The sequence below is a fragment of the Hydractinia symbiolongicarpus genome, chromosome 12 (assembly GCF_029227915.1).
Source record: "Hydractinia symbiolongicarpus strain clone_291-10 chromosome 12, HSymV2.1, whole genome shotgun sequence".
Taxonomy (NCBI): domain Eukaryota; kingdom Metazoa; phylum Cnidaria; class Hydrozoa; order Anthoathecata; family Hydractiniidae; genus Hydractinia; species Hydractinia symbiolongicarpus.
In genome coordinates this window covers 7,354,721-7,380,382 of record NC_079886.1, presented here as the reverse complement: position 1 = coordinate 7,380,382, position 25,662 = coordinate 7,354,721, and the positions used below count along the sequence as shown (strand labels likewise).

The 25,662-nt window shown below is 34.3% G+C and overlaps 2 protein-coding genes across 3 annotated transcripts; one reads left to right on the top strand and one right to left on the bottom strand.

Moving 5' to 3' along the window:
- Positions 1-3,977: 3,977 nt before the first annotated feature.
- On the bottom strand, positions 3,978-14,290 carry LOC130621886 (actin nucleation-promoting factor WASL-like). Of its 2 annotated transcripts, none has more exons than XM_057437255.1 (11): positions 14,087-14,290; positions 9,221-9,358; positions 8,560-8,646; positions 7,940-8,039; positions 7,611-7,691; positions 7,366-7,498; positions 7,060-7,102; positions 6,661-6,829; positions 6,068-6,495; positions 5,129-5,240; positions 3,978-4,828 (listed from the first exon to the last, which is right to left on the bottom strand). In XM_057437255.1, exons 1-11 carry the CDS (start codon positions 14,177-14,179, stop codon positions 4,773-4,775), a joined length of 1,440 nt encoding a protein of 479 aa, XP_057293238.1. In that variant the 5' UTR covers positions 14,180-14,290; the 3' UTR covers positions 3,978-4,772. The 2 variants fall into 2 exon arrangements, with proteins under 2 accessions (XP_057293238.1, XP_057293237.1); XM_057437254.1 differs by having other exon boundaries at positions 6,068-6,573; positions 14,087-14,288.
- A 9,461-nt stretch (positions 14,291-23,751) lies between these two features.
- Positions 23,752-25,662, top strand: LOC130621208 (proteoglycan 4-like; the record flags this gene model as incomplete). The annotated part of the gene is made up of 1 exon (XM_057436523.1): positions 23,752-25,662. A coding segment is annotated over one exon (1,911 nt), but the record flags the coding sequence as incomplete, so codon positions are not given.

Below are 25,662 nucleotides of genomic sequence, written 5' to 3'. Positions count from 1 at the left end.
TGGTGCGTATTTGTTGTATACTGTGTTTATAGATGCAAGTGTATTTATATGTAAATGTTAAGTCATGCTTGTAAAAGAAGGTTTTTAAGATAAGTGTCTTATTCGTACTAATTTCTGCGGATGCGAAGTTTTGCGCAAGTTAGTAAGAAAGTAAAAGTAAAATTCACGGTTTTATAGTAAGGCACTTTTTTAAAAGCAGTTTTTTGTCTAAAAAAAATTCAGCGCGTATGAATTTTTGCGCAATACCTTTTGCGTAAATTTTTTGTACTAAATTTTGCACACAAACGGGCGAATGCACGAAAATTACTGCGAATAAGGTGGTACTAAAGAAATTCGTGTTTTTATCATAAAGTTAAGTATTATTTATTAGTTCATGTGTAAATATACAGAATTATATCGAACATGCTTTGACGTGATTAACTACTAAAACTCAAAACTCAGTACATCGCTTATCCCGACTTCAAAGCGTATTCGATAGTAGATATTTTATGTAATAAAATCAATGGGAAAAATCTTTGTTCTTCCATGTTTAAGTAGTCTGTTAAAAAACAACTTCTCTCTGTTCCACCTATAATGCAAGAGTTTAGATCGTGTATCCTTTAGAAATTCCAAAAACATATCCAGGTTCTGTTTTGTTCACAAATACCTTATGCGTATTTAATACTGAATAACTTAGCTTTATCTTCGGTGTGTATGTGTTACTCACATCTATAATAAAGACCCGTATACGTCTGTCTGTCACGTAAAATGGTACCGCAAGTAGCGAGACACATGCAATGCGGTATAGAAAGGGTGGACAAACCCGTGAATTTTTCTACAGGCCATCGACTAGTTAAGTCAAATTTCTTAACGCAGTAAAAATGGAAATTACTTTAAGAATTACCTAACGCAAAACCATCCAGCACGAATTCTGTTCTCACAGTAGTATTTATTATCACGAATATTTTCTAGTTTAAATTAGTCAAAGCTGATTTTGTGGTAAAAAATATATTTTGTGGATATGAGACATTTTTGATTATCTGAAAGTCAACACTTCAATCACCACCGAGGAACAAGTACTGAACTTCAAAATTGTTTGCTTGTATGGCGGACTATTTACCTGGCACCACTGTACTGATAGCCTAATTAACTAAGCTTTCTTCGACGATATGAAAATTTAGTTTCTTATACGAAAGCTTAGACGCAAACGAATGTACCAGAGCAAATCCTCATTATTCAAATCCACCAATTCACACAAAATAATTTCTCAGGGCAGACCCCGAATTTAAACCAATAAGCACAAAGCTAGCGTGGTCACAACTTACCCTTTTAAATAGTGAGGAATTGATTCGAACTGCATACCAAATTTAAAGAAGCTATATATATTTTTGCGGAGTTTATGGCGCGTCCTATTTGACAGGCTGCAAAACTAGAGCCGGCTCAAATGCGTCCAACATGGTAATTTTTTTATGTTGGATAATAAAATGTTGGATGCATTTGAGTTGAACTAAAATTTCTCAAAAATAAAAAAGAAGAAAAAAATCATGTTGGATGATGTTGGATAAAGTTTGATCTCGGTCAAACTTTTCATCTAACATTTTCAGCTTTATATCCAACACAATTTTAATGAATTTTCATGTTGGATGCATTTGATTTCCTAATTTAATTTTCGAACACATTGTCGAACCTTTTTTGACAATTAATGTTTTTTTTCGATCGAATACTTGTGAATAAATTAATCGAGAGTGTGTGTGGAACGGTTTCAAGCTGTTTTTCTTGTACAGGATTTTTCTTAGTAGCCATTTTAAAACTTGGTAGTCATTTTAAAACTAATTACGTCAAGATAATACAATCAAATTTGACGTCAAATAATGTGTCTCATACGCAAATACAAAGCAACGGAAGAAAGTGGTACTATTTGCTGCAATGGAAATCAGCAGTAGTGACATGAGGACTGTGGGAAAGGTGAAGAAAATTGTAAAAAGTTTCAATCGTATTTCTACCACATTGTGTCTATCCTTTTCATGAGCTTGTCGAATTCCTAAAGCGAAATATAACGGAGTCAAAATGATCAAAAAATAGTTCCTTAAAGAGAGAAGATAAAAAGAGTGACGTTTTAACTAAATAGAAAGATGGATTGAACCACCATGCCTTCAATATGGAATGCAAAATTAAAGAATTGGAAGTACTTAATGCATATCAACAAGATGCGGTAGAAGATCTAAACGGAAAACTTGCCGAACAACATGAGCGGTACACACAATGCAAACAGCATGCAAAGGGTATCACCGTAATTCGCAATAAGCTTGATGGTATTACAAAAAATTTTTCTGTTTTTTTTACTGGAGTTTCTCTTTCTCTTGTTTTTTATTTGCCAGACACGACGAAACGCTATGGTCGGGCACAAATGTCCATCAAATACTTTTAATGATCGAGCTTTTTGGTATGACAACTTTAGGTTATCTGTAAATAGGCAGCCAACTTGAATTTTCTTTCTGGAACTAGAATCTAGTAGCCTTTCTATATATTTTTTTTCTTTGCTTTTAAAACTTCCTTTAGTTTTTGTAAGGTTTTACTGGCCATCTTTTTTGCACATAAAGAATTTATATGCAGGCATCTGTATGATGTTGTCGTAAAAGGCGGCAAATAACTGACGACGTTATATTTTGTTTTTAATAATTGTAGTCTTTAATTCTTTTTTTTTGTTAATTAGGTTTTCGAGGTCTATTTTCGTGATAAAGGAAGGGCACGTCTATCATTTGTTTGTACATTTTGTTTTGTAAACATGCTTCAATAAAAATTTAACGCGAAGTTTTTATGGCTTTTTCCTCACAGTTAGGTCTGTCATCGGGCATACGGACTGTCACAAGAAAAAGCTTAAAATATGGTGCTGATGAGAAATAATGAAGTCAACGGGATAATGTGGTTTATCGATGCACCAAGATACAAGTTCTTTACAATTTTTAATTGCTACCATTAGCACAATGAAGGTCAATTTGACATCCTCTTTTCCCACCCTCGTTTGTTAGGAGCATAGAGATATAATAGAATATCTCTATATGTTAGGACAAAGTGACTTTGATCATATTTTTAGCTAAGAAGATTCGGAGAGCAGGACAAATTTCAACCATCATTTATAAAATAGTAGCAAAAAAAAAATTAAAGTTTCAGGGTGAACAAGTAACAACTTAGTTTGAAATAAACCTTTCTAAGGTTAAGCGTTGAAAAACATGAGTAACTAAGACCTATCTTAACTAAAAAAGATAGTTAGATGTGTACTTCAAGTTATAGCCATGACGGCGTGCTTGATGGATGATCTAATGTAACGGTGGCCATTTTGAAGGCTTGTAGATCGTGTTTCGCCGTTTTGTTTTCTCAAAGCTTTGTACTGTTTCTTTATATGTTTTGTATGTTAAGCTATATTGTCACTTTTTTAGCTATATATACTTAAACAGAGCAATTTTAGGATTTTAAGGAAAGGTGGCTTAGCGAGCTAGCTAGCTCAATTTATTGCTAATCTTTAAAGTTTTTGTTCAGTTTGGTATAAGAGTTTTCTATCCTAGCCAAAATTATCTATTTTTATGTTTGGGTTGGTGCCTATCTGGCTAGCTGTTTATTTATATCTGGCTAAAAAGTGAAAGTGTAACCAAACGTAGTTTAGCTAGCTACACTAACAGTCTTAATCAATAATTCTTATGCTAAATGCAGGAAGCTATACCTTCTTATACTGTCATGAAAACTTTCTCTACAAAGAAAATTGCCGAGTTATTGTTTTAGCTATAGGATAAACAATCCTCGAAATTTTTAGACTGTCAAAAATTTGCTTGCAAATTTTTTTAAAGAGCAGTACTTCGCAAAAGTCTATGTTAAAGATTTCGTATTTTTTCATCTGCAAATACAAAGCATGAGTAACTAAAAAAAAAAAATCAGTTGAAAATGCAGTAGGATGCAAATCCAAATTAGGTGACTTAATCATAAACATATCAAAAATATGAATGTTTAACAATTTAAATGTATTTATTTATTCAAAGATACATACTAATCCAAACAGGTGCAACTAGCAGAAAATACGAACATATAATAACAAAAACAAAAACAGACCAGCTGTAATAAAAGCAAAAACAGAACAACAATACGCATTAAACACCGTGAGCATTGGACGTCTATTTGAAAAGACGTGTATTTGACAGATTTACTTTTCCCTAATGGTTTTCAATATTTAAAAATCACAGAAATACATCTAGGTAAGTCTCAACGTATGAACATTTCACTTGAAGCTGTTGAGAGATTTGTATAATTTCCATATTTCAAAATTAAGCTGTAAATACCAATTAAGACTTCCTTGTTTCAAAATATCAGCAATCTTGGATTTATCGTAGGTATTTAAGAGAATGAGGGATTATTCAGCCATGAGACACTTCAAAACAATTAGTTATTTGACTTTTTTTGTGGCTAGAGGGCTATCAAAAAGAATGCAAATATTCCGCTTCTATAGGAATAATTAGAAAAAATGTATAACAATAAAAATTTATACTAACTTGAAGTTTAATACTTACATAAACAGTGCAAAAATTACTAATAGACTTTTTATTGACTCTCCTTACAAATCAATTTTAGATTTAGCTACTTCAGGGAGGTAAAAAGCAAAAAAAGAGAGTCTGGGTCTGTAAGTAAGAGGCTAAATTCATCTTTGTAATACCGCCTCACCTTAACTGCATACAGTACAAATAGACTGAAATTGCCAGATAACGTAAATTCAACACAATGACAAATCTGTCGAAAATTGTCACTTATTAATCCCAGTCATCATCGTCAAAGTCATCATCTTCGTCATCGTCATCATCATCATCTAAATTAGAAATTAGTATCTTTATGGTGTTGTAATTTTTAGTTCATATTTAAGTTGACAAAGTTGGTTTTTTTAGATAAAAAAGCAGTCAGAAAAAAAGGTGTCCTATTGGCTATGTGCTTATTAAAAATTTATTTCACTTGGATACTGAAAAATTGATCCAAAAACTAGTTTAATCATGCCAAGACAAGGATTCAGTCTGCTGGATACAATGATCTCAACTGCTAAGTGACAGAGTACCCATGTAACGATTAGTCCTGTCATTACAAAGGTTTCTATAAAAATATAAGTAAAACCTACCAGAAACTTGAATATGAGCAGATCGTTGAGCCAAAGCTTTTGCAAGTGCACCTGCCATTCCATCAAGATCTGATGAGGAGGAGTGATCTTGTTCTATTTCACTTTGTGACACCTAAATAGGGATGGTAAAAAGAAGAAAAAAAACAACATAACATTAATAGGAAATGCTGAATTACCGTCAATTCTTTCCAATAAGTCTGCCTTAATTGGAAAAATATTTCCATTGTTTTGATTTGGCATTAATTGACTCAATGGCATCAAATTCCAACATATTGTGTTACATCAATTATTTTGTTAAGTGCATTGACTTCAAAATCCACTTGATTAAAAGCATTTTCAAATTTTAATGTTTTTACTTAATTAAGGAGCAATTTAATTTAGTATAGTTGTTAGAAAAAGAGATGACTGCAAAAACAACAACATCCTATTGTTCTATGTTGTAAGAGACTTTAAATACAGGTTGTGCAGATTGTGTTAAGAAAAACACCAAAATCTAAGTTTAAAATTATGTTTTTATTTCGAAAACAAAATAAGCGGATTTTTCATATTAAAAAAAGTCAATTCTAAATTACCACCAGTGTAATAAAACATTTAAACTAATTAATTTTCACAAATTACTTGAGGCTAGCCAGGGTCTGTATGGTAGTTTGTTTTTTCCCATGTCACAAATTTTGGATCCTTAGTAGAGCAAATAATAAGAAAAAACAATATTGATCATGGTGTTTGGTTGGTGTGAAACAAAACTTTATATACATTTCATAATATACTTAATTTGACCAAGCAAGTTTAAAAAAAAATTCCTTTACAAATCATAACAAAATTCACATAAAAAAACATATTATTGTTCTTTAAAAAAAATGATTGATAAATGTCATTTCAAACAGGAATTGCGGGGATTTGTAGACCTTTACAAATGCATGCTATAAGGAATTTACTTACAGTTTTTAATTGGCGACCTTTCCTAATAGCAGACAATAAATCATCACGTCCATCTCCACCAGCAGGTTTGTCGTTAACTTCAACCCTGTTTAGTTGTTTCCCTTGATGAATCTGGTCCAACAGTCCACCTCTGCCAGGACCACTGCTTGGTGGTCCAGTATTCATAGGTGGGGGTGGGGGTGGAACTGGGCCAACCGTAGGTGGAGGTGGTGGTGGTGGGGGAGCAGGTGCTCCAGTAGGTGGTGGGGGTGGGGGTACATTTCGTGAAGATGGAGGGGCTGGTGGTGGTGCCTTAGGGGCAGCACCAATAGGTGGTCTGCCACCATGTCTTCCAGTTGGTGGCCCAGATAGATGTGAGGGTGGTGGAGGTGGAGCTGTTCTAGGTATACCTCGTTGATGCATTGGTGGTGGTGGTGGTGGTGGTGCAGCTCCACGAGGTGCAGGACCACCACGTGAAGGTGGTGGTGGAGGAGGTGGAGCTGTCCTCATGGGGGGAGGAGGTGCAGCTAAAAAAAGGTTATAAAATTAAAGGCACATGTTTTTTACAACTTCAACCAAATACGTTGTCAATAACTACACAATATATTACCTACCTTGTGTTGGTGGTGATGCTTTCTCAAGTTCTTTTGTAGCCTTTTCAATACCTCCATGAGATTCAACAAAATCATAAATAAACTGAGATGTTTCTTCGTCCTGAAGTTGTTTCGCTGTAACACCAATGGTGTCAAATAGCTTCTTCCATTGGGGATCAATATTATCTACCTAAAATTACTTATTTTTTAGTCATGAATGTGAAAAGTTTGACCTGATGTGTACAATCATTTTTGGTATGACTATTCAATATTGGCTCTTTCCCGTCTCCTGCAAACAAAACCTGGCATACAAGCTAATTTGAGCTCAAATCAACTGACAACACTAATTGAAAGCGTTAGGGCACCGTTAAATCTCGAACTTTTGTTATCAGGTGAAAAGGTACTTTTTTATATACTCACATCAAATCCTCCTTTTGGATCCCAACCAACATGACCAACATGTCTAAGGCGTGAACATAAAAACAAGTTATTCTATGTATATATCTACAAATGTTCTTTCCAATGTTCTGTAACTTTCACGTTCTTTATTTAAGAAATAATCAACAAAGAAAGAAAAACTACTGAAATGACTTCATTTTTCCATAATACTGTTATCATTGTAAATGCCTCCAGTAGCTTATTTGCATTAACTTGCATAAAATGTTTCTTAACAAAATGTTATATAATCAGCAGAGAAAACGACTTGTTAATCAATTTAATGCATACCTAAAATCTGAAGGAGTACCAATATCATCCTTGGTTAATCTTGTTTTCTTCTTTACCTTACCACCTTTCTTTTTCAGATCATTAGAAGAACTTGATGGGCTGATAGTAGGTGAAGGTGAAGCTCGTTGGTTGACTGACAAATACAGAGAGATATAAGATTACAGACCAAATATGTTACATTAAAACAAGACTGCTATCTTGTTGAAAAAAAAACTATTTTGGTAACAACTTTGAAAAAAACTCACCATTGTTGTTGATGGGTTGCAAAACATTGCCTTGGGTGTTGGCAGAACTTGTACCACGCCGTGCCATAGTTTGTCTTCGATCTAACCAAAATTATATTCTGTTTATTTATTCAGTATAATTTTGAAATATAAATTACAGTGATCCTCGTTAAAGAGTTTTGTTATTTTTGCTATGAAATAACCATTCTATTGGTCTATACATATATTTAAATCTGACATAACGAAGGTTCTTGTTAATTATTTGAAATTAGATTTACACAAGAAAAAATATAACATCTTCAAATTTAGGAATTACACATACTATATATACTTCTTATTTTATTACTTACCATTCTTTCTTTGTTGTTTAGCCCTCAACTTTTCTTCGATAACATGTTTAAAATGCTGAGCTTCATTGGCATCTGCAAAATTAAGACCGGCTATGCAATCCTGTGAAAATTCAAAACAAAAAGAATAAGTAATTGTATTAAAGTTATAATACTTTAGAATCTGAAAAATATGCTACATACAAATAAACATCATGGAAAGAAGATTTAATTTAAAATATAAAATAAGAATCACTAGATCTCTAGGAATATTGGTGACAGCCACCTTCAGGAATACTTATTTTTAGCTCTTTAAAATTCATCTGCCCAAAACCGTGAGGGCTTCACATAATTTTGTGTCCTATTTATAATGCAGCGATTGATACTACAAAACATGAAACGGCAAAGACTACTTTATGGTAAAATGGTGACTGCTTACTTTCTCTTGAATCTAAAAAGGGGAAAATGCAGGTATGGCTTTCTTGGTCTAGTGAAGTGTTTAACAGCTACTGAGGGGAGTGAATTAAACCGTGTAAAAAAACAACTTTTGTGTACATTTGTATACCATAATAAACATTTCCAGAATAATGTGATGTGATATACTGTTTTTTGGGTTTATAAAAACAAATTAAAATAGCACTTACATCTGCTTCAAAGGAATGGAAATGAGGTCTTGGTGCATTATATTTAAACTGGTTGTATAATTCTTGTTCCCAAACTATGATTCTTTTCTAAAAATAAACAATGTTAAAAACAATTGTGTGTACAGATTCTTTTCTAAAAATAAACAATGTTAAAAACAATTGTGTGTACATACAACACCTCGGACTTCCTAATAACTGACTGCGGCATTTAAACATGTGATGGTAATATAAAGGTAAACATTTTTTTGTTTTTTAAGATTTCTCAGAATGATACAACACGTAAAAAGAAAATAATATAATTTAAACCAATCAAACAAAACTTTTGACATAATTCTTTGAATGTCACAATTACATCGAATTGTATCATAACATGTAAACAAAAACATCTAAAAGTAGTTTCCACAAGATATTAGTATTGACCAAAATAAAAAGATGTTTTCAGTGTACTAGCCAAGTGAAATTTTGTTTGTTTACGGCTTCCTAAAATATTTCTTTTTTTGAACAATGTAATTACATTTGTATTGCCCACGCATGATATAAATGTGAGAAACGTGGGGATAGCAATGAAGTGCCTTAAATTATTTGCAAACACAACAAAAATGATTAAAGAGATAATGTAAAAAGTAACATGAATCGATACATAAAATTATACCATACATACCGAGAGGTCAACAATTCGTATGAAATAAGATTTCTTTTGGTTATCTTTTGTAAAGCAAGCCACACCAACAATTTTTTTTTGCCAATGGTTTTGATTGGGTAAACAATGGAACACTTGAACCACAGTAGTAGATAAGCTCTAAAGGAATTATAATTTGAAACGGTTTTAATAAACATTAAAATTTTCGCCATTTTAAACAAATTTAAAAAATATTATGATTTATAAACATTTATTGGTGGATTTTTCCACGCGCTTATATACTAATAATGTAAGAGATTTAGGCATAAGGGATAGTGCTGTGACGATCACATAGCCATTTCTTTTCTTAATTAAAATATAAGGAAAATGCGCACAATAGTTTAAACAAATGGTTTCCTACACAATCAACATCGAAAACTAGAATAGCCATAATTAAGGAGGGTCAACAAGCATAAAGGGGTGTTTTTTTCGTAATAAAATATATGGCATCGGTAGTTATAAGGTAGGTAGAAAATCTATTCAACAATCATGATTTTATAAACAATCAGTTGTACTCTTTTCAACATTATAGAATAACAAAGGAGGCTGTTACGACAAAGATAAAAGGGACATTTATTTCTATAAAAAACATGGGCCATTTCTAAAAATAACTAATAATTAATTTTATTAAGTTCACAAAATTATATAATCCAGGTTTAAGAATTGGTTGCTTAGATTTATGAACTTTCGGTTAAGTTTTGACCTATATTCTCATCTCAGACTTTAGTAACTTGGTGTAATGTGTAATGTGCACTACAGAAATAAAACTGAGAAACCAGCAGGCTAAACTAAAAGTTTATTTGTACAAGCATAATTTAAAGTTTCACGAGCCTTAAATAAATGCTAACTTCATCTCAAAAAATCTCAGGACACTTACTGGTATCCTGCACAATGTGTGTGTCAACAATGCTGTCCTCTTTCAGGCCCGGTCGGCAAAATTTACCCCCCCCCCCCCCGACCGCTAAATCGCTCACATAAATTAATCTGCGTGAGCGATCTATGTGCGATCACAAAAGCTTGTGCAAATTAGTTTGCGTGAGTGGTCAAAGAAACAAAAAGGTTACGACATGCACATGCTTGATCTCTAAAATAAAACTAAAAATAATCCAATCATCGCTGAACAAAAATATCAACAAAAACACTCGATCGAGAGCCCTTAAAATTAGGATTTTTTTACGTCGGCAATAAAACGTCGACATTGTGTCAGCAATATTTTTTTGTAGTGAAATTGTTCAGCTGGCAATATCTTTCGTCATTTACCTTTCACTAGGGCTAGACCTCTCATAAATTCGATGCACTGATCTCCTAAGACGATGACAAATAAAAATGGAGTGCAAGTCTTATTGACATACCTCCTGGATGGTGAACTTATAGTTCACTGCCAACTGGCTTTTTATGTTTCTAGATGAACTTATTAGGTTATAGCATCATTAGGTTGTATATCGCAGAAGTCGCCGGTGACATGCTTCGAAAATGCTTGTCACCAGCACAGTTTAACATGAAGTAAAACTGTACAGGAGACTCAATTGTTAGAGTCTTTGAAGAACATCTCTCCTCACAAAACCATGGGCAGGGTTGACTTATTGCCTGCTGTGTGGTGTGGGAGAAAGAACTTCTGCACTTCTTTTTAATACAATATATACGGTTTTTCAATTATTATTACGAATCGAATAGCACCACAGTATTTCTGTAGCCTGAATTATTTTAGTTGGTGATAAGGCTGGATTTAAAATATTTGTGTTTGCCGTCGCATGACCGGGTCAGTCACATAACGCGGGTTGAAATTATTTTTTTTAAGGTCACTGTTACAAAAACTTTTTTTCTTTCTGCAGATGCAGGAATGCCTTAAAACGAAACCCAATAAAAATGAATTTTGTAAAACGTATTAACCACAAGTGCTAAGTTGAACGCGATGATGTGATGGCAGATTTGCTATATATTTTTAAAACTTTATTCAACATGTTTTTTCTTTGGTATTACATCACGCGAACATTCATCCGAAAGTGGTTTTAAGGTTGCTTGCATATACATGTCTGCAAAACTGCTTTATTTATATACTTCTCGACAATATAAAAAATATATTTATACTAAATAAAACATATCTACAGTGGCATACTTGTTTATGTAGATTCAAAAGGAAATTTGCAGTTTGAAACTCACTGATAAGAAATGGCACCCTTTGTAATTCATGTTGGTGGTCAGCAATTAACAAAATTCTTTGATTTACTGATGTTCTTTTTTTAATTTGGATGTTTTTTTGCTGGCAAGGACACAAACTTTTCTGGCATACTATAAAGTCCTTTGAATAAGCCCCTGAGCTTATTTTTCAGAAATATTTTTTCTAGGATTACAGCTTATTGGCAGGAGGGAGCTTAATCAAGTACTTATGGCAACGTACTTTTCCGTATTTAATATAGAAAGCTATATACGTTGTGTTTGTTAAACATCAGTAGGACTGTTAAAAATATTTTTGAAATCCTAACTATAAAAACTGAAGAGAATGGAGAATTTGTCTACTAGCTAGGAATAATTTAGAGGCATAAACCTCTAGCTACGAGTCAACAGTTCAGACTGTTCAACGTTGACTGTTAAACTAACTAGCAGATTTTAAAGTGATAAAATTCTTTCACTGAACTTTATAGCAGGCTATACCTACTGACACATATGACTATTCTAGCTAAACTTTTGAAACACTTGTAATTGGTTTTTGGAAGGTTTTATTCTTTGAAAAAAGTCTACAGTGTCCTTTGGACATCATTCAGCCTTAGTTAAAACTACTATTCAAAGTTTTAAAGTACAGAACTGACAAATCTGGAGATGTGCACAGCTAGCCACAAAGAAACAAAGGTTCTACCCTTGGTGTTAAATGTCCACCATATTAGCTTAACCCTATTATCCCTGAGCTTTTTTTGCCCTTGTAACCCCGGGGGTGGGGGGCACGAAGTGCCCGCGGGTTATATAAATCCTGAACCACTTATGCTTAGGTGATAAAACTTGGCACAGTTGTAGAATGATACAAACCCATTCCAGGTAAAAAAAAATTAATGACGTCATAGGGATCGGAAATGACGTCATATATATGAATAATTGGGCATTTTTGGGTAAATTTGAATAAGTCTTCAGTTATCAGCCATAATTTTTTTATACTCTAATATAGAAGCAAAATATATGCATAAGGTAAAATTATATAAAATAAAAACAATATAGACCATTTTGAGCTTGGGAGAATATGTCTATTGATCAAAACTTTGTAAAATATGTTCACATTTTTTTTCTTCGAATTACTGCGTTTTGAGGATAATTTAAATAAAGTTATAAAAATCAAACGAAAGACTTGTCATTGATGGATGGTATTGTCAATAAAGGGTAATGAGAATATGTGTATTGAGCATAAAGCTAAATATTATCAATAAAAAGATAATGTACATGTTGATAAAAAAGTTCATTGGTCACATGAAGCGCATGACAATGTCAAATGTTTTTTGCAGAATGGTTGCTTGCATTTTGTGCAAATTATTTTAACCTTAGGCAAAGCATCCTTTTAAATTTTCAACGATATCAGGTATTTTACTACTTTAAGTATTTTTTTGCATGCTTTAAATTGTAGGCATTGGGCAATCCAGCACGTTTAATTTATGTATATATGTGAATCTTTGTCTCTTTTTTGTAAACTCTTTAATATTATACACTTCACATAACCTACATTGTTCTATCTATATAACTATTAAAGGGACAAGGGATCAACAAAAGAAAATATAATATACATAAAATATAATAAGGCTTAGTTTTAACTGTTTTAACCATGAACAGTGACTATATAACTTTTAAGCTTAGCGTCTTCTTTGACACTAAACTTTGCACCCCATCCCTCCCTGCTCGTCTTACATCCATAAAAAATCCTAAAATTTATAAAAAAGCTAAAAACAAACAGCGTCTCTTCTTTGATCATTTATTGAGCTTAAAAAGTCCTTAAATCTATGCTGCTGTAAAAAGTCATTAAGCATGGAAAAATTGATTTTTGTGGGACACCTTTGGCTAGGAATTAGTGGGTGGATCGAATCATGCAAGGATTTGCATGAATCGATGCACCATTAAGGGACTGCCTTAATGGTGCATGCTAGGATTTGCATGACTGCCTTAATAATAATCCAGTCTTAAATCCAGCTTAATAACTGATTTCACAAGTAAAAAACTAGTGATCTGCTAGTATGTATAGCTGAATTCTGGTTTACATTCTCAGTGGTAAGCTCTTTCGGCTTTGGCATTTGCGTAGCAGGAAGAAAGATGGCGCCGTAGCTTAGTGGTTATAACTGTCATACTTGGGGTTGGGTTCCTTTTGGCGGTCATTCAATATGGGTGAGTGAATGTTACCATAGACCCGGGTTAAACCAAAAATGTGTGGGAAATTGTGGAGATGTCACAATTTGTGGGCCATTAGATATTGCAAGGACTTGTCTGATAGATTGGGTATGCGTAGCTCGAAATGAGCATTAAATAATCTAGGGCATAAGTTGTATCTTATTATTATTACCGTTTTCTGAATATTTGAAAGAAATTGATACAAAGAAAGTTAAAAAACTGGAGAAAACACGCTTTTGTCTCTAACAAACTTGTTTTTTACCTCCTTTTCTCCGATATTGTAAAACGATGGATAAGCCGTAAGAACACATGTACAATTGAATTATCGTAAAGGTGTATTAAAATAAATCAGATAGTTTATAACCCCAACTATGTTTGCGTTAGAAGAAATCCACAGTAAAAGACCTCTTTTCGCCAAATCCTTGTATCAGCTAGCTAGGGTGATACTGTACTAAAGACTGAAAGAGAAAGAAAAAAACAAAGTCATACCACACTTCTTCGCCCTATGATCGCGAATATATCACTATTTTCTCCGTTATCAAGGAGTGAAGAGGGACGGTTAACATCAGTGCCTCTACTCATGCCTGATTTGACAATAAGCTACAACAAAATCTTTTTTGTAAATAAAAATTCCCTGCTCCTTTCCCAGTTTCAGTCCGTGGGAGTTTGTTTTCTTGTTACCAAATTTCCCGAAAATTTAACTCGGGTTTACGCAATCGCTCGTCCCCAGCCTCTGATGTCTTATTCATGAAAAATATATAACCTGGTCTCACCCTGAATAATTGCTAATTGTTGCTAACGCCGCATTCCCTTTTTTGAAATTGCAGGTCATCGTGTGTCCGGACGTGCAATATTTCGTAACAGGGCCGTGTTAAAACTGCGATCAATCCGACCCCGGTATTTGTAAAAAAGACTTTTTTATTCTATGTGCTGTTGAGATTTTTTACAAAATAGCCAAATAAATAATATAGTCGTTAGCCCGTGGAAAATCCACGGGTTCGCCCGTCCTTTTTACACCGCATTGTGTGCTTCTCGCTACTGCGCAGCTAAGCTACCCTTTTACGTGACAGACAGACAGACAGACAGACAGACGTATACGGGTATTATAATATAGATGAAGATAATTTTTATCAGAGAGCGTTTTTATTTAACGATTCCATAGTTAGGCGTTGTTACTTAATTTCCTACCAAACGACGGTAACTTTCGAGGGCTACCAGGAGACGTACGTACCGCCACATGTGCCGATCTATTGGAAGAATGTAGAATAAATGTCAACCTCGTTCCCAGGGCAATTTGCCCTTTTGAATTTCATAGCGTCTGTTAACCACTCCGTAATAATGGCTCATGTGCCACAAGACCATGAGGACGAGGTTAAATAAATATAAGAATTGACTGTATGCGTTTCACAGGCGTTACTTAAACAAAAAATAAATAAAAATATATCACAACAAGCAAAAATATGATGCAGTTCACTTCACACGGATCATGTTTGAACTGACTGCGCACAGCAGATGCCAGAGTGATTAGGGAGAAAAATTGACAAGTTTATTGTGTTTTGGAATTGTTACATTAATATTTGGGTTGATATATGTAAAGAGAAAAAATTATTATTCGTTAAACACCTTCTTGCTTTGTATGTACAACACCTACGAAGTCTCCAGGGCTTGTTAGTTTTTTTTGTACGGTGATGGACAGACTACACCTTAAATTTTTAACTTGATCAACTAATGTCTGTCTAGTCGATAATTTACTTAAGCGTTGATTAGAGAAATCATATTGATGTCGGCACCAGTACTGAAAAGGTTATCTTATGTAAAACAATTAAAAAAAGGTAATTACAAAATATACAATGTTTGCGTGATAAATTTACAAAAGACAAGTAACTCCATTGCAACTTTTAGTTAATTGACACAATGATCAAAATAATGGAAAATCTTTAATAATTTTTTCGCTAAAAATGTTTCTTTAATCCCACTCTTCGTCACTCGATCCATCATAACTCGATTCATCATCTACAAAATTAAAATATATAGTAATTACAATTAAATACGATATTTGGTTATCACCATCACCATACGTTATAATCCACCATTTTAGTTCTAATTCAAGCATTTGGAGCACTTTCATAATGGTAGCTAATATCTCATAGTCTTTTTTACTTGATCTGAACGAGTAAATGCCTATCTGAAACTTTAAGAATGTCGGGTTTGTATTGTAATGACACTTTTCAATGAAAATATTTGAAGTTGTCAATGCAACTATTTTGAAATTTCCCGCTGACGTTTTGTAATTTTCTCCACTGCAAATATATTTCGAATGTTTGGTCTGTAAGGAAATTGAGAACTCTTGAATGTTTCCAATTTTGTTGTTGTTTTCTTTGATAAAAAAATGTCGCTGTTTTCAAAATTTAAAATTTGAATTCGGTAATTTTATCCTAAATTTCCCCTTCAGACATGTGATTACTAGTACTAATGACATTCCAATATGAGCGACCACTGTATGTTACCTATAGTAAGGTTTTTGTTAGAAAAATAAGTTTGTTACAGTCTTTCTAATTTAATTTATTTCACACTAGCAAAAAATGCTGACATGAAAGGCTAGTTTTGCCGTTTCACGTTAGCAAACTTTTCTTCTAGGCACAAATAATAGTTAAATCTAAGTTAAGATTGAAACTTTTGACAGTTTAAATTGCATCGAGGTTTAATAAAAATCATGGCAACAAATTTCCCGACATGAATCAAGAATTTTCTTAGTACATCGGCATTCTCCTCGGCAATTTTCTGGTACCGACGTGAATTAAAAAGTCAGCCGTTAGCACATAAATAAATGAAGTTACCAGAAACGTGGATGTGAACAGATCGTTGAGCCAACGCTTTTGCCAAAGCTCCTGCCATACCGTTAATTGCTGATGCAGCAGTCTCTTCATTCTCTTGATCAACTCGAGCTACCTACAAATGTTGTATATACATTGCAGTTCCTTGTTTGCCATCAATGTAGCAATAATAAACAGTAACAATATATATTAAATCTTACAGTTTTTAGTTGATGGCCTTTTCTTATTGCTAATAGTAGATCATTCCTACCATCGCTACGATCGTTGCATGCATCTATCTCATCTGTCGCGTTGTTATCTTGATCAGGAATCTTCTCCACTTTATCTACGAAGCCGTTTGAATCTTTAGCGACAACGTTTTGTGATGTTTCTGTTGGAATTCGTTTAGGCGGCGGAAGTGGTGGGGGAGATGTATTTTTATTGGAAGATGATATCAGTTTTGGTGGTAACGGTGGTCTTGACGGCTTTTCATTTCTCTTTTGAGGTACATTGGGTTTTTTTGAATGGGGTGGCAAAGGTGGGTGTATTCTACTTTGGTCCTCTACTGAATCCACTGCTTTATTACAACGCACAGGTAAGATTGGAGCATATCGCTGAGTTGCTGATAGTAAAAGAACAAATACAAGTATTAGATACAAAATAATGTCATTTTAAATTTTGGTCAACGTTTACATTTACAACGTTTACATACATTTACAAGTTAAATTAGCGTTATCAGCAGACTGAGCTGTGCAAAACATCTGTAAGAAGTAATCACAGATTTTTAAATATTTCTAAAACTGTTTTCAAGGTAAAAAAATTGTTGATCAGAAAAACTATGCTACTGACCTTGCGTTTGCTTTGCTTTCTCCAGTTCTTTTGTAGCTTTTGCAATACCTCCATGAGATTCGACAAAATCATAAATGAACTGAGAAGTCTCTTTATCTTGAAGTTGTTTCGCGGTTACTCCAACAGCATCAAATAACTTTGCCCATTGTGAATCAAGGTTATTTATCTAAACCGAAAGTTGGCTCTAGATCAATAAAGTGACTTTGATCCCAGCGCCTGTTGCCTTTTTTTTGTCCGTCTCGCCTTTCCGAAATAAAAAAAGACAACAGACGGGGTTCGGTAAAATAAAGGAAGCTGACATTTACTTCGGAATTAATCATTTTTTTACCATATAAAATTTGTTGAATGCGATATTAATTGCCTTGAAAGAAAATCTGCCTCAGATAATTTGAACAGTTTATTATTTCCGTCTATTTTTTTCTGTAAATTTCGTTCTAGATTGACTCATAATGACAACTATAGTGGGGTGTTGTTGGTATGTGTAAAGATAACTCACATCAAAACCTCCATCTGGATCCCATCCAACATGACCAACATGCCTGAAACAAATTTAATGCAATGCATTAGAACACTGAAATTATAGTGGCTTATACAAAAAGCTCTCCATGCGAGTTATCGTTAGAGCGCCTGGAGAACAAAACGTAAAGCAACTGGGTTCTAAACACAGCAACCAGGCCACTCTCTGTGTTGAGTTTAGGGTTTGGGGATTAATTTTTAACAATTATTTCATACCTAATAACTAACCTAAAGTCAGATGGAATGCTTATATCATCTTTAGTCAGAGCTGTTTTCTTTTTACCCTTTAAAATCTTTTTCTTAAATCCATTTAGTGATAGTGTGGTTCCATTCGCTAAAAACAAGCATTAAGATGGATTCACAAAATGCTGTGAAGAAGACATAACCTAACAACTATTACCAGAAGTCGAGAAGCATTACACTACTGCTAACGTTCTTACAAAAAAAAGCTCTTAATTAGGCATTTACAATGACAGAAGCTGTATGACGTCACCATTGAATTATTAAATTCCACTCAAAAATGGAATTAAAAAAACCTCTGCTTACGTAAGGAAAATTTCCTGCTGCTGACACTATTGCTGTTTTCTTGTGACGCTGATTCAATTCTGTTCCCTAGATTAAAAAAGTACGTAGTATCATAGTAACTGCTTTTCGAAATTTTGGGTCAGGATTAGGTCTAATCGCAAAAGAAAGGTGATGACTAAGGGTTATAGTCAATAAGAACAGCAATGAAGAGTAGTGAGAGAAGTTGCAGAATAATACGTAGATTTCATTACTTAGTCTTTCTTCGATTACTTGTTTGAAGTGTTGGGCTTCTTCGTTTTCAGCAAAGTTAAGACCAGCTATACAATCCTAAGAAAATAATATAAGATGCATAAAAAGATATACTTAAAAACCTGGCAAACAAATCGACTTCCCACACGCAGGCTAACTACTGGTCGCTGTTTTGAGAATGAAGAAAAAATATTCTTGATGTGCAACGTTTAAAATTTATTTTTGTTCCAAGACAAAGGATTTCAAAAGATAGGACTGCAAGAGAAAGAATATACACACCTCTGCTTCGAATGAATGGAAGTAGGGTCTTGGTGTACTATATTTGAATTGCTTGTATAATTCTTGCTCCCAAACGATGTCTTTCTTCTAAAAAGAGACAAGAAGAAAGTTAGGTAGTCATTACTCAAAAAATAATTATGGAAAGCAAAGAGTTTGTGTGTAATGCGTCAGAATAATAGTTTTAGAATTAGCTGCAAATATAGACCCATGCGGAATAAATTAAGAAGCATGTCCAATTTTCGCGACTTGAGAAACAATTTTTGAAGACACGGAATAAGTAAGGGCTTCTCAACTTTTTTTCCCGACAAAAACGGACGAAAACTCAAAAGCACAAGGCGATGCATAGTTGACAGTCTTTGCCAGAGAATTTGATTGGCTATTAAAGAGTGCAAACTTAGCTCAGGGAAAGGAGATGCGAATCAGCCATTATCCAAACGACTGAAGCGAAAAATAATTCTACTTGCCGCAGTAATCCACAAGACAACAGGTAACAAGAAGAACGTAAACATACCTACCTTAGGGTCAACAATTCGAACAAAATATGATTTCTTCTGATTGTCTTTCACAAAGCATGCAACTCCGACGCACTTCTTCTGCCACTCTGTTTGATTCGGATAGCAGTGATATAACTGGACGATAGAGGTTGATAATGTCTGAAAAATCACACGCACGGTTTAGTATGGATAAAGAAAAAGTCTTCTCAGGAACAGAATTAAAGTGGAACTATTTTTCACTAATTTACTACCTGGTAGTTAGGGAGATTCGATTCGCTATTCCAAAAGTAGGAACCTCAGACGAACCCATTACACTACGTGCGGGTACCATATTACAGACGCGCGCTGATAGCCTATCCAGATGGAAGTTAAAGTTACGTATGTAGATGATAGTTTGTCATGGCGCATCCGTGTGTTTATTGTCTGCGGAGAATGATTCACTCAGATGGGACATCCGATAATGCCGGTGTAGCCCATCTTAACGTATACAGCCTGGCAGCACCTCGAGACTTTTATATAAATTTTTTCAAAGTTCTTTGGCAAAAAGATTTTCTGTCAAAACAGATGTATTAAGGAATATTGATAAAGAATCAAGAAACATTTCACACCAGTACTCGGGTTCTTTCGAAGGAATGCCTTAAGCACTATTCAAGGCTTTAGAACGAAAAAAGGAATAAAAAACCTTTCGCGAAGATTATTGTTCCTATTGTCACTTTTAATGTTGACAATGGAGAAACTTAAAACAACTGTACGCATGATAAACTTAAGGTAGCAAAGTTTACCACGCGGCTTAATAATTAACTGTCATAATTAACGTCTTGTGCGATGATTAATTATTTGAGCAGAACTAATTATTCTGCTTAATTAGCGTGATTACACAATTTAAAACTACCGAATTTTTCTCCAGCTGGTACTCAGATCAAAATTGTGCAATTATATTCAGTAACTTTCAAATACAACACAATATACCTGATATTAGCAAGGTAGAGATTTCTTACATTTCTGGCTGAAAACGACTTTTATTTGTACTTGGAAGAAACCTATTTATAAGCGACGAGTCAGAAATGTCTTTTTCTGTTTGACGAATAAAAAACCGAAAATGATAAACCCATCATGCTTATACGACTCATAAAGGGATATATAATTCCAGGCGTGTTATAGTTCTTAAATAATTAAAAATTGTAACTTCTTTTAAAGCTCTGTTTTGCTCAGAAAAAATAGCTAATTACAAGATTTATTTCTAATTCACAGACGCATTGAAGTCAAACTCTGCATTTTTAAAGTCAACTTGACAAACTTATATATGAAATCGTTTCCGGCAGATTAAATAGCCGTTACGGTTGTGCCGCTGATCTATCGTTTAAGGATGTAGTATATATATAAGAGGACGGAGAAGTTATTAATTAAAAAGGTTTAAAATAGTTAGCCATTGTTGGTTAATAAATTTTCTGCATTTGTGACGAATGCTGAAAAAATTCGTTAACGTTTTAGCAAATTCTGGAATATCCATCGGAAATGTTTATCTTGGAAAAAACGAAAATAACAAAGTTATGAAGAAACCAAAAACAATCAGAGAAAACACACAATACACATACCACGGACCCTCGTCCAATACTGTTAAAGACATCTTCATTCTCCTTGCTATCGAGAAGAGCTGACGGTCGATTTGATTTCTTGTCTTTGCGCATGATTACTAACAAGCTGCAGTCATCCCGTGCACACAACAAGTAATATAACGTTTAAGGATTGAATGCACCGATATACATCTATCCCTTATGCAATATCTGCACTCCGCCAACATCTGACCCCAGAGGAGCACGTTTCTTGAATGAGAAGATATAAGCGCAATATGAGATCGTTACACATTCTTGAGCTCGACTAATTACTTGGCAAGTGAAAAGTCCGCAGGCAGGTTAAACTTTGAAAGGGATAATTAAGATTGTTGTGGTTTTAAGATAGCTGCAGGAATACACGATAATGTTTTTTATAAGTATTTACAAACTTTCAGTTTAAAATAATGTTTGATTTTTTAATAGATATATTTCATTATTGGAAAATATTTTATGATTGTTTTTTTTATTAGTAACAAAACCCACTATTTTTCATATAAACAATAAGAAAAAACACGACAGAAAAAATAAAGCTCGTTGACGATCTTCGTAAAATGTTCTAGAACGAGGCTTTAGTTTAAGCATCAACTTTCACCTCAATGACAGAAGGATTATCCCTTGACCTTACCAGATTATAAAAGTTTTAAGAAATGAGATATTCACGTGGTGGAGATTTTATAGCGCGATAAATAGGGATGAAGAAAAGTGCAGCGAAAAAAAGTTTTTAAAAAATCGTTAATTAGATATGTTTTTTTCCGGAACAGAGGAACGAAGGTGTAGAAAAAGGACTTCATTTTCGCTTGCCTAAGATTTTACAAAAGAAAATATAAAAATTATATACAGCTTGTAAACAAACAACTGTTGGGAATCGAAGATGGCCACGACAAATAATTTGTTTCTCTCTGTATAAATGTCTTTCATAGCTAAATAAAGTTCTCTTGTCAAGTTTAAAAACAGAATAGTAGCTACGCGTCCATCTTTGCAGTCCATGGCTGATCGTGTGCGTAAATCAAATCTATTCTATCAATTCTAAAACAGAACAGCCTAAATTTAGGGCAAAATTAAGCATCATGCGACGTATTTTTATTTTGCAGGAATCACCTTTTTGTACAATTCTAAATATATATAGGGAAGGATCTGAAAGTCCTGTTTCATGGAAAGAAACATCATGCTTAACGAAGATTTACAATTTGTAAATAAAATTATTGTTTTAAGATTATATTAAAGATTTTGTTAGTTACACATAATTGAGATCTCTACTCCTAGCAACAAAAACAAGAATAAAAAGTGTATCAATCACTTTTTAACTGCAACAACTAAACAAAAATTATAAAAATTGTAAACAAAACAGCAAAGCGTTCACAGTAATAAAATTGCTTTAAACCATGATTTAAAATAAGAGCAAGCTTCAAACCCTCGCCCAATCTACAACTCTTTGATTATTAACTCGTTTGATTTGCCAATGCCAGTACGGTAAAGTAAAACCCCTTATTTACAAACCGGAAAAATTTGGGCACTATTTAACGAAGCATGCAATACGCTTAGTACAAGTTTGGTTGAAAAAGTCTTGTTGAAAGAAAATCGATGAGAAGAAATTATACAACATGACTTCATTATTAACTTTATCATTGTTGGAATTGTTATGTTCCTTTAGCTATCTATTAGCAAGACAGTATAGCGTACAGATTCTTTCTGGTGGGAAGCTGGAATATCTTCCTGAAGCACCAAGCGCCATGCCTCCAGGTTCATGCATAATTATCGACATATCAAATTTGAATTTACGCCCGAGTCATCCTCACGAATACAAAGTGATCCATTCTCCAAGCTCCGTTAAAAATAATTTTTATAAGGACATCTTTTTTAAAGAAGAAGATCATGCAGATGAAGAGATGAGAATTAAAATAAAAAGGAATCCATATGCAACGGTGACAGTGGTGGTAAACATGAATAAATGTACCTTCGCCAATAACAAGTATAATGTTAGTCTTGGCGATTTCTATGGGAAACAAACATTTGTGAAACAGCCAAAAAAAAATAGACTCCTCTCAAAAGGTTCAATGTTCTTCTATTACATGTTATTACCAGCACCTGTGAAATTAACAAAAGGTAAACAATTCGACACATTATTTCGCGCTCTTTACTACTCGAAACAAAACTTGCATGTCTATGAACGTTTTTTGATTAGGAAGCTCGCTTTTTCACTCTAAATTCTGGATTCGCACGCTATATTTAATAACAGTACATATATTAAAACACACACATTTAGCTAAAAGCATACTTAAAGTATTTTTTGTTTAACTAAAGTTTTAAAAATTGTGATTTTACAGTTTTTAGCTAGTTATACGAATTTTGGCGTGAATCATTCAGTACTACAACAAATTGTATTTCTTTCTTATTTGGTATGATTATTTTGAGCCTTAAAATCATTAGAGACGTATTTCGCACAATTTTATTACGAAACAAAAGGAATGAAGTAGTAAAACTATTTTCTTGCTGTCCTCATTATTCTCTCTGTGTAAAAAATACCATTACCTAACAAATTAACATTCAGGAACGTTCTGGAAAATATCTTGCAGTGTAATCTCAATTCTCTGTTGCTTATACAAACAATTTATAACATATATACCTGTTCTTGCTCATAAAAATGTATACCAGCAAAAATTGCACTAAATTTTTTTCAAGTGATATTTTCGCCCTTTCCTGTTTTTATCAAAATAATTTTACAAATTGAAAGTCTTTAAAATATATATATATGATTACGTCATTTTGGAACAATAGACGTTATCCATTTTTTACCGACATAAGTAATGCAGATCTGATTTGCCCATCTGTCTAAGGTTAATCATCTTTTATCAGAAAGTATATTGACAAACATTGTGTTTAAACTTTCTTTAGTCATTCTAACAACCACTGCAACAACAACAACAACAACAACAACAACAGCAGCAGCAACAACAACAACGACCATCTCTCCAACCACTATCCTAACCACTTCCACTAACAAACTAAAGACCACTGAAATTCCAGAAACAATCCGTAAAAGAAGAACTACAACACGAAAACTACGTCCAAACACAGTTCGAAGCACGACAACTACACGAAGAACATCCAAAACACAAGGTGTAAAATCAACAAAGAAGCCAGACACCACGATCAGCCAAGAACCTGACACTACTACTACAGAAAATCCAGATACCACTACTACTAAAGAACCAGCCACCACCACTACTGAAGAACCAGATACCACCACTACCGAACAACCGGAAACTACTTCTACTGAGGAACCAGGAACCACTACTACTGAGGAACCAGAAACCATTACTACTAAAGAACCAGAAACCATTACTACTGAAGGACAAAATGCCATCACTACTGAGGAACAGGAAACTACTACTACTGAAGAACCAGAAACCACCACTACTGAAAGACCAGATACCACCACTACTAAAAGACCAGATACCACCACTACTGAAGAACCAGACACCACCACTACTGAGGAACCAGAAACTACCACTGAACCAGAAACCACTACTACTGAGGAACCAGAAACCACTACTACTAAAGAACCAGAAACCATTACTACTGAAGGACCAAATGCCACCACTACGGAGGAACCGGAAACTACCTCTACTGAGGAACCAGGAACCACTACTACTAAAGAACCAGAAACCATTACTACTGAAGAACCAAATGCCACCACTACGGAGGAACCGGAAACTACCACTACTGAAGAACCAGAAACCACCACTACTGAAGGACCAGATACCACTACTACTGAAGAGCCAAAAAACACCCCCACTGAGGAACCAGAAACCACTACTACTGAGGAACCAGAAACCATTACTACTAAAGAACCAGAAACCATTACTACTGAAGGACCAAATGCCACCACTACGGAGGAACCGAAAACGACCACTACTGAAGAACCAGAAACCACTACTACTGAGGAACCAGAAACCACTACTACTAAAGAACCAGAAACCATTACTACTGAAGGACCAAATGCCACCACTACGGAGGAACCGGAAACTACCACTACTGAAGAACCAGAAACCACCACTACTGAAAGACCAGATACCACCACTACTGAAGAGCCAAAAAACACCCCCACTGAGGGACCAGAAACCACTACTACTGAGGAACCGGAAACCACCCCTACTGAAAGACCAGATACCACTACTACTGAAGAACCAGACACCACCACTACTGAGGAACCGGAAACCACTACTACTAAAGAACCAGAAACCATTACTACTGAAGTACCAAATGCCACCACTACGGAGGAACCGGAAACTACCACTACTGAGGAACCAGAAAGGACCACTACTGAAAGACCGGATACCACTACTACTGAAGAACCTAAAACCACCACTACTGAGGAACCAGAAAGCACTACTACTGAAGAACCAGACACCATCACTACTGAGGAACCAGAAACCACTACTACTGAGGAACCAGACATCACCACCGCTAAAGGACCAGGTACAACCACTACGACTACACCGGAACCTAATACTACGAAAACTAAAAATCCAACCATCAATCCTAAAACCATAGTCAAACCAGATCCAACTGTGTCTGAAAGCATAAAAACCACCACATCTACCACTAACAATGATCAATGCTGGCATTGTCCATTACATTGTGGCATAAATTGTTCAGCATCATGCCGAAAGTGCTGCTGTATATACAAACCACACAAGAGGAACAAACCGCAGAACAAAGCTTAA

Excerpts from the sequence above, each read along its gene's own strand:
- LOC130621886 (XM_057437254.1), bottom strand. The coding sequence starts at position 14,179 with ATGAGTAGAGGCACTGATGTTAACCGTCCCTCTTCACTCCTTGATAAC. Across the intron at positions 7,103-7,365 it reads GGTACTCCTTCAGATTTTAG|ACATGTTGGTCATGTTGGTT; the intron begins GTATGCATTAAA and ends TTCACGCCTTAG. Across the intron at positions 4,829-5,128 it reads TGCTCATATTCAAGTTTCTG|ATGATGATGATGACGATGAC; the intron begins GTAGGTTTTACT and ends TTTCTAATTTAG.